The sequence below is a fragment of the Rhagoletis pomonella genome, unplaced genomic scaffold, assembly GCF_013731165.1.
Source record: "Rhagoletis pomonella isolate Grant_MI unplaced genomic scaffold, Rhpom_1.0 Rhpom_scaffold_00005, whole genome shotgun sequence".
In the NCBI taxonomy this organism is placed as follows: Eukaryota; Metazoa; Arthropoda; class Insecta; order Diptera; family Tephritidae; genus Rhagoletis; species Rhagoletis pomonella.
In genome coordinates this window covers 49,418,519-49,433,179 of record NW_023458559.1, presented here as the reverse complement: position 1 = coordinate 49,433,179, position 14,661 = coordinate 49,418,519, and the positions used below count along the sequence as shown (strand labels likewise).

General features: G+C 34.6%; 1 protein-coding gene across 2 annotated transcripts in view; it reads right to left on the bottom strand.

Moving 5' to 3' along the window:
* Positions 1 to 1,655: 1,655 nt before the first annotated feature.
* Positions 1,656 to 14,661, bottom strand: part of LOC118739108 (chitin deacetylase 1) — a 15,745-nt gene continuing 2,739 nt past the window's right edge. The window contains exons 3-6 of one of the 2 annotated variants that reach the window (XM_036470245.1): positions 5,944 to 6,064; positions 5,548 to 5,678; positions 3,324 to 3,473; positions 1,656 to 3,232 (exon numbers count right to left, since the gene is read on the bottom strand). In XM_036470245.1, the coding sequence (XP_036326138.1) occupies positions 2,082 to 3,232; positions 3,324 to 3,473; positions 5,548 to 5,678; positions 5,944 to 6,064 (1,553 nt within the window). In that variant the 3' untranslated portion in view covers positions 1,656 to 2,081. Of the gene's footprint in view, positions 3,233 to 3,323; positions 3,474 to 4,156; positions 4,270 to 5,547; positions 5,679 to 5,943; positions 6,065 to 14,661 lie in introns of both variants that reach the window. The other variant, XM_036470246.1, reaches the window with a different exon arrangement.

Below are 14,661 nucleotides of genomic sequence, written 5' to 3'. Positions count from 1 at the left end.
AGGCTTTTAGAAAGGCTTAACTAAGAGGGCCTACTCAAAATATCCCTTGGGTCGCTGTAGGTGTACATTTGAAAAAAGTACATTTATGCGCATAATGCTAATCAAAAAATAATATTGTCAAATAAAATTGAGCTAATTGTCTGGAATTTTGCTGGGGTTTGACTTTTTGCACTAGAAGGATGCGAATTAAACTCGCTGATCGAAGGAAATGACTAGGGCTTCTTAAAATCTGGTCAACAGTTTGGGAACTACTTTCTTTCAAATATTCCTTCATTTTTGTTTCTATTTTGCGATATATGCAACCGCCTACGCGAATTTGCTATTCCGCATAGTACGCCAGTTGTGTTTTTGTTGTTCCAGCGGTACTACTAGACCAAAAGGGAAAGGGATGAGCTGAGAGGGTTTAAGTAGGCAAGTCAAAAAGTGGTTGGCATCGTATAGGGTGCCTCCACACGCCGGACATCTATTGGATGTGTTTGGGTTGAGTAGGTACAGTATCCGGACTTTAGAAGCGCCAGAGTTACGTGGGTCTCTCGATGCACCTGAAGCTTTTCATCTGTCATGGGTGCTGATTGAACTCTGATAACTTTATTCGCGAAGCTATTGCTTCTGTCTCGGTGATTGTCGCTTATGGCTTGTCTTTTACATTGACGAGCCCTAGTAAGTCAGCGTTTGCTAACTGGCATCGCCTAAAAATGGATGAGGAGGTAGATATTTCATTATGCTAAACATGGTTTCATAGGCATCAAACTTGCTCCATCCTCAAGTAGTAATAAAAAAATTAGAATTTCAATTTGTTTAGGAATTTTATTTTATTTTTAATATTTTTTTAAACAATAAAATTTTCTTTGAGAAAAATTCATTTTTTTTTTGTATTCCTTAGTTAAAAATACTAACATAATTTAAAACGAATATAAACTGTTGTGATATATTTGGCGCTTTTCTTGAAGGGAAGAAAAAGAAGAGATGTAAAGGGGAAAATAGTGCGCAGAATAGAATTTAAGTTGAGTGTTGAGTGAAGTAAAGAAAGATTTGAAAGAAAAAGGAAAAGATGTATATCACTTTGTACAGAAAATTGTATACACTAGACTAATAGACAGGATAGTTTTCAATAAAACGAAGGTGAAGGCGAGGAAATAAAGTAGTACGTAAAAAAGAACAAAACGAGAAAAGAGAGAGATAAATAAACTAAAGAAGATGGGAGGAGCACGGGAAATAAGAAGTTTGAAAGACAGTTTGTATATAGAGACTTTAAAAGTAGTGTGTGACTTTAACTAGAAGAATAGTGTATAGAATGAACTAGAAGAATAGGTAAGGAACAGGCTTAAAAATATATAAATGTCAGGGAAACGAATACTAAGCTTCTGTGCGCGAAGCAAGAAGTAAACGAGAGAGGAACGGAATGAGAGAGAGAGGAAGAAGTAGAGAGAGGGAGATTGAGATTTAGAGAGAGAAAAATTGAGAGGAAGATTGAAATTAAGAGAGAGAGAGAGAGAGAAGTAGAGAAAGTGCGAATGCCAGAGAGATGGAGACTTAGAGAGAGGGTGAGGGAGGGAGTGAGAGAAAGACTGATAGCGAAAGAGCAGATAGAACCAGAAAACGGAAGCAATGAAATGGTAGAAAAGCTTGCAGTTGAGGCTAGGTACAGAACTCAGTTTATAAAATAGACTTAAACTTTCATGGAAATGAGAAATGTTTAGTATAAAGTTTATAGAAACACAGACTAAACTCTTGCGTGAGAAGGCAAGAAGTAAACGAGTGTGTGAGAGCGAGAGAGATTGAGTATTTTCCACGGTAACATTGTTTCGCTTTACATTTTGAAGAAATTATTACATTTTTTAATTTAGTTGTTTTGTTTTGTTTAATAGATCAGACTCTCGGTGGAACTACTACGAGTTGCAACAGTTTACAAATAAAATAATAAAGTAGAATTTGTAAAACTCCTTCCAAGCTTATGTATAAATTACTAATTTTTTCTTTTTTCTGCTTTAAACATTTCATTTTGTGTGCGTGTGTGTGTGTGTTTGGATGCGTAAGGGTTTGTGTGTGTGTATGTGTTCTTTTCTAATCTACTAACGAACTTAAACTGAGAAACCATCGCCTGTGGGATCCAAGATCCATGGATAGTTGTTAGGGCACTCCATGCAGGTGAAGAGACGCAGAGTCTCACCGGGCAGTTCTCTCGTCGTCAGTGGACACGCGTTAGGCAATGAACAGTAGGGCTGACCCTTAACGTCGCACTTCTCCTTCCATTCCTGGAAATCACGCAACGAATTGAGCTCAGTTGGATTCTGCATCCATTGGATAACTTGCAGATTTGTCACGAAGAAAACATCATTGCGCGTAAGCATCTCTTCGATGAACTTGATAAGCTCATCGCGATACTCCTTCTTGGACTTCAGCCATGAAGCGTGGAAGTGTAGACCCAATGGAGCACGGTTGCTATTGTAGTGACGATTGAAATTGTGACGCAGAAGACGTGCGAATTGCTCACCCGAAGCGACGTTTGAGCACGAATCCACCATATGACAACCGGGCAGTGATTCATCAAAGGTTGGATCATCACGACGATCCAACTCATTCATGACCATTTCCCACACTGGATGGCTACGCGATGGACAATTATGCGCATTACCGTTACACTTGTGTGGCATACGGAAGTACAATGTGTATGGCCAGATGGGAACACGACCCAACGAAGCAGTGATCGAAGCATCGTACACGAAGAATTGATCGGCCATCATTTCGAATTGCTTATTGCCACCAACACGCAAGTATGGCGCCCGCATGCCAATGATTGAACCATCAGTAATATTCGCGAAACGTTCGATAATAAGACGAGCGCCAGCCATTTCAGCTAGCCAGTCATCGTAAGAGCCGCCACTCCAGTAGTTTGGTTCATCTTTGTGTGTGAGCGAGAACACTGAGATCTCATGACCGCGACGATGCAAGTCTTGCACAGCCGAGTAATTTGTGTACTTGTGTGAAACGAAGAAGGTGCCCTTGATTGAGCAGCCGTTCGGGTTCTGACGTTGCCCATTAAAGATGTCGTCGTACAAGTCAATATTATCGACATTAACAGCACCATTAAAGGTGATGGTGATCATCTGTGGCACCTGTACGGGCTCAATGGCGCCGGGGATGCGTGTACCGTCAGCAGAGCAGAAGCAATCGGGCAGCGCGCACTGTGTAGGATCGCATTCGGGTGCGCGATTTGGATCATCATCGACGGCTAAAAAGGGCGAACGGGAAGGGTGGGGGTTTAGTGGCTTCGTAATCGATTAAATGAATATGGAAGTTATGTGGTGGGGAATTATACTCACAGCAGGCATTTTCGTCGGATTCATCCTTGCAGTCAGGCTTGCCGTTACAGAACAGCTCCTTGTCGAGACATTCACCATCACCGCAGGACAGTTTACCCTCTGGACAGATAGGTTCATCAGTCTTCAAAATAGGCTTAACCTTGCGTGGCTCTATATTGATTCGAAAGAGATGAGTTATTAGTAATTTAGGCTTATGGAACTCGAGTTTAGAAACTTAAATGCCCAATTAGGTATCTCGTAGTCGAGCAAAGAATGCGTTTAGATAATTGTGGTCTAGTTTTAGGCACTTAATGTAAGCTTAAACGCATTCGAAAGTACGCATATATGTATATGTAAGTAGAGTTCTCTTTGTGCATGCTACATGCGATGGCTCGACTACGAGATGCGTAACAGGGCTGCATGCATATTTAGAATCCCCAAAAACTTAAATGAATAATCTTACAAGAAACTTATGTACATTGTAGAGTTAGTTGATATAGTAGATTCAAGTTAGCAGAAAACAATGTGTAATCCGAAAGTTTTGTTAGTCATTTAATGTGTAACACCACCAAAACCAAAGTTCCAAAATTTTGACAAAAACCGCTTTTGTGCAAAAAAAATTCAAAAATATTTTTTTTTAGATTTTTGGAATAAACGCAGACAGCTTAATGTGAGTGAGTTTCGGTGGTGGGCGTGTTCTCAACCGAACGCTCGCTAAACTAGCTACTTGAGTACATAGTAAGTGTACAGTGAGTGCAAATAATATGTCTACACTCTACACATTTATTAAATATTATGTTTTACCAAAATTTGCAGTTATTTACTTTTGTTGTATTACAATATCAGACACTTACTTTCTTTCTCATCGCAGTTAGTTACTTTTGCTTTCCAGTCACAGGTTTGTTTTAAAATATCGAACGCCAAGCCGGAGGGGCATTGAATTTCTTTCAAACCCGATTTTGTACATCTATGGGAACACAAAAAGATTGCAAAATGTGTCTGTTGTTAGGTCTTTGTGTAAACGTTGAATTTTGGAAGCAATTATTTTATAATAAATATTTTGAATAAAAAAAAGTATAAGTAACAAAAGTCCTTATACAAAAAAAAAAACAAAAATCACAGGGTTCGTTGAATCACATAAAAATACGCAGAACTTTGGTTTTTCCACAGAATTTAATTTTTCGTTATTGTAAATACAAGTATATGCTAAGTACAGTTGAAAAAAGTATATACGAAAAGTATTCGTACACTTGGAAAATAAAGACATAAAATTTTGTTAGTTACATGTAAGGAGAAACCACGAAAAACAATTAAAAACGAAAAATATATCAAAAAACATAATCGGTACTCACTTTTCGTAGCATTTTAAGTATAAAGTTACTACGTAACAATCTAGCACGCATTTTGTTGTCGGAAGAGCAACAAAACATGTGGTAGATTGCTGCATATTAACTTTACACCTAAAATGCTACTCAACGTGAGTTCCCCTATAGTAAAGACAGTGAACAACATGAAACCACATACGAAAATTTACAAATTTCAGTTATGACAGTTGAACAGACAGTTAGAAGAGTGCAACAGTATGGCAGAAGCACTAGTTGGAAATTAGGAAGACAAGACAAAGAGCTTTACCAATAAAATAAATAGAGTTGACTACCATTTTTGACAGCTAACGCAAGTTTATGATATTTTTGACATAAGGAAATCAATTTTGGCATTTGGTAGTCAAAGAACTTTACCAATCAATTAAATAAATCGTAATTTTAATATTTTTTTGTTTTCTAATGATTTTTGACAGCTGTCAAATAGCTTGAATCTCTTAAGTAGAATATAAATTTGCAACCCTTTTTCTAACAATATGTTTTTTTTTTTAAATGGTAAAGCACAAAATAGAAAGAAATTTTGGGGCAAATAGATTGTAATGTACGAATAGTTAATACAAAACGTACGAAAAAAGGCTTACTAAACATGTTAGCATGTAGTGTATGTATGTATGTATGTATGTATGTATATAAGTATGCTTATGAAAATTCAAATTTTTATGCGAATTTTATGCCAATTTTTTTTTGTATTTTTTTTTTGTTTTTTAAATTTGTACACTTTTTGCGTGCAGTGTTTACTAATTATGTATGTAGTAATTTTTACATGTATGGAAACTGAGCACAAGACGAACAGTACTAAACATAGCAACCCACAAATAACAAAACACTGAACATTTACGCCAGCCCATAAACGATCGACTTACTCGAGGCTTGATCACAATTCTTGACATTCGATTTCCAATCGCATGTCTGCCCTGTGATATCGAACGCGAGGCCGCCAGCGCATTTTATATTGGCTAGGCGCGTTCTGCCATTTTCACCGGCACTGTCACATCTTCAATTGGGCAAAGAAAATGTTCAGAATTAATTTGGTTAGAAAAAGAAACGAGAAAAACAAATAAGGCACGAAAATGCTATGAAGCTAATAAATCCTAACCAGCTAATAATAAAATTTTCTCTGATCCGGAAGAAGTTTCTGCCTATTTGGCGTATTAAAATTTCATGTTTAGGACTTTATAAATTTGAATTCTATTATTTCGATTTTATTTTTGACAAGTTGGTATTAATTTTGTAGTGATTTTAGAAAATTTCCAACATACCTGTACACTTCACGGCAATCGCTTTCGGTATCCAAACGGAAATACTCGTCTGCGGGTCTGTCGGCGCACGCTTCTTCAACATCAATGCCCTCGAGCTTGTCTCTGGAATCCTGGCATGTTGCTGTGGAGTAAAAAAATTGAAAGTGAAAAATTTTGTAAAAGGATGTTTTAAAAAAATAGTGATCACAAAATTTAGGAAATAAAAATTTCGCTGCTTGAGTTAATTCAGAAATAAAATTGATTGATTCCTACGTCAGAATCCTTCAGAACCGATTTCCGACATATCCTTTGAAATTTGAAATCAAATGTGGTTTAGAAACGAACTGATTTCAAAATTTTGCGGCCTGCAGTGCCATCCTTTGTTCCTTTATTTAGCTATGGCTTTTCTTCAATCCCAATTGTGCAAGGGATGACGGAAAATCGTTCCACAATACAAAATATGAAGCACCAGAGTCACTTAATGAATAATTCTAGTCTCTGTCCCGATTTACCGGAAGAATATCATTCAGGAGCTTTCTATGCCTTTCAGATAGCTGTTCTTACTCATCCGCCACGGAACTATGCATTGTAATATGTTTATAAAAATACGGGCTGCAACTAGATTAGCATTTTCTTATTTAGGTCCTGAAGCTGAAGGATGAAATATTTGAGTTTGAGAGAGTGAGAATCGAGAGAAAAGAAATTAAAAGCTATATATGGGCTCTAGAATCGTATAAAAAGCGGTGATTCCTAATTATATGCCTATTAGTTGACGAAATATGAGTTCCTAATTTCAGAAAGTCCTAACCAAGAGCTCTGTACTCTCGTATTTCATGCAACCAATATGATTGGCAGTGCCTTCAACTAGCGTCTAAATAAAAATATTTCGTAAGCTAGTCCAGAGGTTTATGTGTTCTTAGTATAACCAGAGTAGGCGAAAAAAATAAGCAATAAAAGTACAAGTGGTTCAAGCGATTATATTGCATACTTTTAGGCGTGCTATTTGCCATCTGAATAATATGCATTACAGTGCAATTGGAATCTTCGGCACAGGGAGTACACATACGGGTTTCCCGCGATCAATTTTTTAATTTTAATTTAATTTTCTTTAACAACAAGGCTGGGGGTTAGTGTTAGCCTCGGACACACATTTGCACAAAAAATGTTTTGCACTTATCTACAAGTGTACTAGTTCAACATTTTTTAACCAAATGAAATTGAAAGGAGAAATGAGCCATTGCATGCTGGTAATGGGTTGGTTAGAGAGATGAAAACATGAAATAATAGACATAGGCAAAATTAATGCCATTTAACCGGTTACGGCAGTACTACGCACTTATATAAGTACATATACCTATATGTATTTATGCATACATTTGCACATATGCATGTAAATGGCCATAAAAAGTAAAAGTTATGCGGCAGCGGCTGCTGTCGGCTGGCGAAGCGTGTTGCTAAAGCTCAGCTCAACACCGCCTAGGCAGTCATAGTGCTGCCAATAAAATTTGTTAACGCAAAAAAAAAGCAACAAACTCGTTTCATAGATTATGAGCAGATTGCATAAAAACGATTATCAAATGGAATACGCGGGGAAGAAAAGAGTGTAAACAATTTGAAGTGCTTTTGAATAACACTTTGATTTTTTGTGTGGATAAAAAGATGCAGCCGAACGTTTTTTTTAGGTTTTTGGCACGGGCATACATATATTTAGTTGTTTTTTTTTTTTGTTTGAGTTGGCATCATCCATTGTTCAAGCAAATATTGATTATTGGAGTAAGAAATTTTAATTATCAGATGGATTAGCAAACAAAGTGAGGCCTAATTGGCTTCAAAAGTGTGTTAGCAGTTCAAATGAATGTGTGCTTTCTTATAGGCACATACATGTGTACATCGTTTGTATGTCTACAAAGTACAATATACATATATTAATATAAATATAGGGTGATTCAAGGCTGATGCAGATTTTTGACTGCAATTCTTGGTGATATGTTATTGTTTTTTTATTCTTATTTTTCAAGAAATTGGTAATACTGGCTTTGGCAAACTTAGTCATGGAGCGATACCCAGTTGAACAACGCGTAAAAGTGATCCAAATATTCTATGTCGTCCTGCAAGAAGTACATTTCGCGCATTTAGTGATTTTATCGGTCAACATAACCGTCAATATGAGTCCGCAATCAGTTTGATGCAAAAAAGGTGAAGCAACTGGGTCGATGCAAAAACTGACACACCTTCGTGCTGCTGTGGAACAAAGTGTGGACCAGGCAGCGTCACGCTCAGCACAAAATACCTATGGCCAATTGCAGCGCTGTATATTTACAAATAGGATGCTTGAAAAACCAGCAGTTGATGCTGATTTAAAAAAGAGCGAAACGGATATATTAAAAAGTAAAGTTTCCGCATTTGGGGTACGAATAAAACTCGATTCGAATGGAATGAAATAAAATTAAAGCTGTTTTTTCTTCTCCACTCAATGCTCAAAAAGAAATTTCGTATAAAATTTGTTTCGATCACGGATGCCGTAATTCGGGCCTTATATTAATTTAATTGGAGGAAGACTGAAACAATTATTCAACAACAAAGTTTACTTTTCATTTTAATTTAAGATGTTTTCGATGACAAAATATGTACATATGTATGTATGTTCATTTAAATCTCTGTGCTTTCTTTCAGCAAAATATTGGTAGATTTTTTGGCTTTGTTGGTGAAAATATAATATAACTAAAAAGTTGGTAGATCTACCAATAAAGTGGTAAAGTCCGTGCATTGATATACAGCCCCAACTATGCCAAAAAGAGATGGACAATTTTGATATGCGCATTCTGCGTTGCTCAAGGAATCATGGTACGGACTTTAAAGATATTGTGTTTCATACATATTATGCCATAGACTAAAAAATATGCTAAAATAAAAAGAAAACAACTTCCACAAATTTTGTTGTGTTTTATTTATGAAAGAAAATCTGCGGTCTTATTGAATCACTCTGCATTTTTTAGTATAAATTGGTCCACACTTGCCGCTACATGCCTAATCTGTTGCCTAATCAATTGTATGCGCTTTAGCAATAAAAACTGGTATTGGGTCGATTGTGGTAATACCGGCCTTAATACCACCTATCGTTGGCAAGGCACAAATAAACACATACATACATATGTATGTACATACAGTGAACTAAATGGTATATAATTAACCTGTTTTGCATAATATTTTAATTTTAATGAGGCCCTGCAATCGTTAATTATATTATCGAAGCCGATGTGAAATTGTTTGGGCTGCTAACTGGTTGGATCACTTCTTTTTTATTTACTCGTATTTATTTTTTATTTTTCTGGTTTTACTTCTCTGAAACTAAAAGTAGATATACTAGTATAAAAGCATTTTTAATTAACAGGAACCGTTTGCGACTTTTTAAGTTGTATCCGCACGGTATTTGGGTGTCTTAGCTGGTCACCTTGAAGACATACATAATATGTACATAAAAAGTAGCAAAGGATCTCAGATAGAGTACAAGTTGTTGACGGCCATTCAAACTCGTTGTTTCGTGAGATATTTATGCTTCGCACTGGTTATATAATCGGTCATAATCGTCATTGTTTTCATATGTTTCAGACCTTTTTATTCCATTGTCCGAGTTGAAAGAATCTACCTCATGTTTAGGTTAACATATTGTTCTTCTAATTTGGCACTTAAATCATTTGAGGGCTTGGCCCGATACTAAAAAAAATACGCATTTGCCTCTCCTTTGCGAAGTTGCGCGACCGTTGTTCAAGCTGGGGGCGCCTTTGTTACATAGAATATAAAAATGTAAGCTGACAGTGGAAATTATGGAGAAATCCTCCGTAGGGCGCTCTAGAATGGAGCGATTACAACTACTGCCTTTTTAGCGAGGGATTGATTGTGCGCAGGTCGTACGGTCATAGTATATCCTCCCTAAAGTCATTCAGTGACCACTTGAGCCCTATCCTGATCTACGAAAGGCTTTTAGCAGCTACAGTAGAGGTCGACGGATGGCGTAAAGGTGGCCGTTGTATTAAAAAAGACAACAACACGATTGGTGCTAAAATGGAAAAGGCTTGAGAGATATCGTTTATTGCTCTGAACTTGGGTACAGAAAATCTTTCCATCCACCAAAACACTGCAGCTCTTTCAAGCCGATATTTAAGTAGCAGTGAGGAAAGAAGAAGAGCAGATGTTGGAGCGAAACCCATCTGCTAAGCTTTACCTCGACTGTCTGGGAATACTTTAACCAAAACATCTTTCAGAACTAGGGAATTAAGTAAAAGGGTCAGAGACAGGCTTTTGGATGCCAGGACACAAAGAATAGAAGGTAATGAAAGGTCAGCCGACTTAACTAAATGATAACGATACAGGTTAAGGCAAATACAAATATAAAAATGCAGACAAAGAATAAAATCGAGACTAAGGATAAGATGAATGGGAAGATGACGAGGAAGATGAAGAGAAAGATCACGATAAACAGAAGGGTGAAGATAAAGATAAAAATGAGGATAACGAGGATAAATGTAAAGACAAAGATAAAGATAAATTTAAGATTAAGATACAAATAAAAATAAATATAAAAACAGGGATGAAGACAAAATTAAAGAGGAAGATGTAGATAAAGATAAATAGATATAAAGACAAAGATAAACATAAGTTTGAAGGTAAAGAGTAAGATAAACATGAAGATGAAGATAAAAACAATGATAAAAATTATGATAAAGATAAAGTAGAAGATATAGATAAAGGCAGAGATACAGATGAAGAAAACAACAAAGATAAAGCTAAAAATGATTATGAAGATAGAAGAGGAAGATGAAGATAATGATAAAGAGAAAGACAAATATGTAGATAAAGAAAAAAAAAAAAATAAAGATGAAGACAACAACAACGATAAGGAGAAAGTTGACAATAAAGATGAAGTTAAGTTTCACCTCTTCTGCGCGTAGGGCCTACACGCACTCAGTTTTGTTTTATAGACTGAGTGCTCATGCTGCTTGGCGAACAATATCTGCAGAGTCGTCGAGGAGCCTCCTCAACATAGACGCGAAAAGATTACTTTGGTACGTTCCAAAGAGACAGCGTTGTTGATGTATTGCGGAACGCATTGCCATACGAATTTTCGTTATTCCTTGACTAATTTAGTTTGGAGATTAACCAGTTTCTGCGTTTTGCGACTTGCAGTGCCATACTTTGCTGTTCTTTAACGTTGGCTTCATTAGCCAACATTAGCAGCATTAGTGCTTATTGATCGTATATTAAGTTGGTAACATTATAGACATATGTATTTGGTCTATGCGAGATCTCTCAGACTTGTCAGCTTTACTTGCTACCTACCGACCACTGCAGAGCAAGTTAGGCGTATACATAGTATGTATATGCAAGAAGACCTGCTCAAGTTCCTTGGGTTTTACTGTTAAGTTTTCTGATTCGCTTGCAAAAACCTCCGATTCCTTTTCTCCCTAAGACCGCTGTCACACTGCATATACAGCACCTTTTATCCTATGATTTCTTTGTTGCACTGCAATCACACTGGTCTAAATAGCCTGTGCACATTTTGGATCCAGCTGGAAGCCCTTACAGCCTCTGTCATTTCTTGGTTTTTATAAAACTTCGAGAGTTTCCTTAAGATATTCTCAAGAGCTTTTTTTTGATAGTTACTGAAAATGGCAACCTTTTTCGATAAAAAACGAAATAAAATACATATTTCCTTCATTTTAATTAGGCTACCTTCGTGAGTTCGTGTTTACATGTATTTCTTTCCGCAATTGATTTTGATTTAGCGAATTGCTTGCAACACCCTCAATTCTCAAATGCAATTAGCCAACTTACATACATACTAGTACATACTAATGTAAAAATATTTAAGGTGCAGCAGCTACAAGTTGTTTTCTTCAATTCGAGTGCACGAAAGGCCAACTAAATGCCAGAAGTGGCTGGCATTTGTTACGATATCGGCCGCACCCACAAAATGTAGCAGACAAAGAGATATTTATGTAAGTAACCAATTTATGTATGTATACGTGCACCTGTTTTAATGGCAGTGCATTGAAATGTTCGCAAAAAAAACACTAAAAAACCGGCTATATTGATATGTGTCAAACAAGTGAAGCCAACCACTGCATTGAAGACACAGTTCGAGACATTGCATGTCTTTAATGATTTATTAATTGTTCTATGTTTGTGAAGGCACTCGTAAGTTAACTCGTCTATACATTTTTTGCTATCAGTGTTTGCAAGTGCTTCAATTCAAATGTCAATATGCATTGTAGTATGTTTGTACGTACTAGTTAGTGGTACATGTTTGACTGCGTTTAGCCTTAAGTTGTCAACCTTGATTGTGCTATTTGTCGTTTTTTTTTTATAAGCAATCATGATGGACATCTATAATAATAAACCAGTTTGCGTATAATTATTGGAATTTTTATTCTTTTAGAATGATTTAAATAAACAAGTTTGATTGGCAAAAAAGAAGTACATATTTGTGGCACTAATTGCGGCTTATAAGGTGGAATAATTGATTTATGCAGAAAACATATTGAGATTTTATAAAAAGAATGATATTTATTGCAGATAAATGAAAGGCATCATTATATCTCTGCAGTTCTGATCCCAAATTTCCTAATCTGGCGCGGAAACTGTTGGGAGATAATGAGTGTCCCATGACTTTTCTCTTCTTTATTCGTCACTTTTGTCAATGAAAATTAAAAAAAAATATTAAATACATTTCGTAACCAGAAATGCAAAAGAACGCAATAACATCGTAAATGAAATGGAAAAAGCCATGACTAATATTTTAATTATATATTTTTTTCATAAAATGATGTGGGGAGTTGTAATTCGATGAAATCCATTAAATAAATCAAAATGTGAATTTTGAATTTTATATTAGTTATGACTTTTTACATTTCAACGATGGTGTTTGTTACGTCTTTTTGCGTTTCAGGTGACGACTTGTATTTGAACTAAATCTTTAACTGACCTAAGAGTTCGGCAGTAATGTTAAAACGATCTATAGTAGGTTAGGTAGAACCGCTGCTAGCTGCAGTTTCGCTCTCAAATTTTGTTATCTATCAAGATTCTGTTGGGGAAAATTTATATTTAAAAGGATTCTCTTATTAGACAAGTTAATGTTTTTTTTTGGATAGTATTTTAATTGTTGGAAAGGGTTTTAAAGAATTTAAATATATAAAATGTTGAAAAAAATTTAAATAAATTGCAATGTGTACCCAATATAATTTTTAAATAAAATCTGAAATAAAAATGATCTGAAAAAAACACTTAAAAAAGGAATAAAATAATTCATAATTCTTTAATTTTTTAATTAAAGTTTAAAAATTAAAATATATGAAATTTTGAAAAAAAAATAAAATAACTGAATAGTTTTTAAGCTACAAAATATGCAAACTTCCAAAATTCGTAAATTTTCAAATTAAAACTTTTTTAAAAGGAGTAAATCGAAATTTTAGTGATTTAAGAGAAATAACTTGAAATATAAGCCCAAAAAAAATATATATATATATAAAAAATTCTAATTAATTAGGTTTGATATATTCAAGTTCGAAAATTTTGAAATTTAGTCAGCTTTAGAACACTAATGCCCGGTTTCATCAATTAATTTTAAAATTTATCAGGCTGTCAAAGCTTAAAATAGTTATATTTCCTAACAAAATTGTATTATTTTAAACTTTCAACAGTCTGATCATCAGACAAATATTCCAAACAAAATTGTGTCATTTGAAATTTTAACAGGCTAATAAATTTAAATTTGATTGGTCAATTTGAAAAATTGAATTTTTTTAATATTAAAATTTTGAAAATCAAAAATTAAAGAATTTAATAGCTTTTAATATGTAAGAATGTAATAAAGTTTGATAAATTAAAAAGTTTAAAACTTAATAAAACTTCGAAACTTTAGAATTATAAAATCTTAAATTTTTTCAAATGTCAATTATTGAAAACTAAATTTTAAATTAAAGAATTTAATAGCTTCGAAAACGCAATAATTTTATATAAATAAAAACTCTTTAAAAATTCATAATTTGCAAAGCCAAATTAAATTAATCAATTTTAAATCCAAGAAATTTAAAGTAAATCTTTAGGAAATACTTATGAACGAACAAATTACATAACAGACAGCTTTTTGTAGCTTTTGCTATTTAAATACCCCGAATTCAAATTAAATTTCATTGTGAAATTTTAAAATTGCATTCCGTAATTGCATGAAAATGAACCTATTACTGTTTTTAACAATTAACGGTAAATGTGTACAAAAGCAATTTAGCGTTGAATAGCAGTATTGACCGCAAAACCATTTCCGGTTAAAGGCGTGGAAAATAGATATTAAGAAATTAGCAAACTATGCACGCAAGCACGACTTTTATACCTACACGTAAGTAAAAACCACAAATTTCGCAGAAAAATTCCTCAAAACAATTTTTTTTTTTTGAAAAAAGCACTTTTTTGTTAGCTTTTTTTACTTTTATTGACAAAGACGTTCACATTTCTGGCAAGACACTTCTTGAAAATAACATACTTTGAATAAAAAAAGATACCAAATTTTTTCAAATCTTTGAAAAATCTTTAAACCTTCGATTGTTGTTTTAAACAAACACTTTTTTGAAATAATAACTTTTTAGTTAAACTCAGCTGCGAAATTTTCATTAACATTTTTTTTAATAATTTTATTTCCTTTAATTCATTCTTGAATTTCTTACTCACCCAGCGCACAGCACAGCA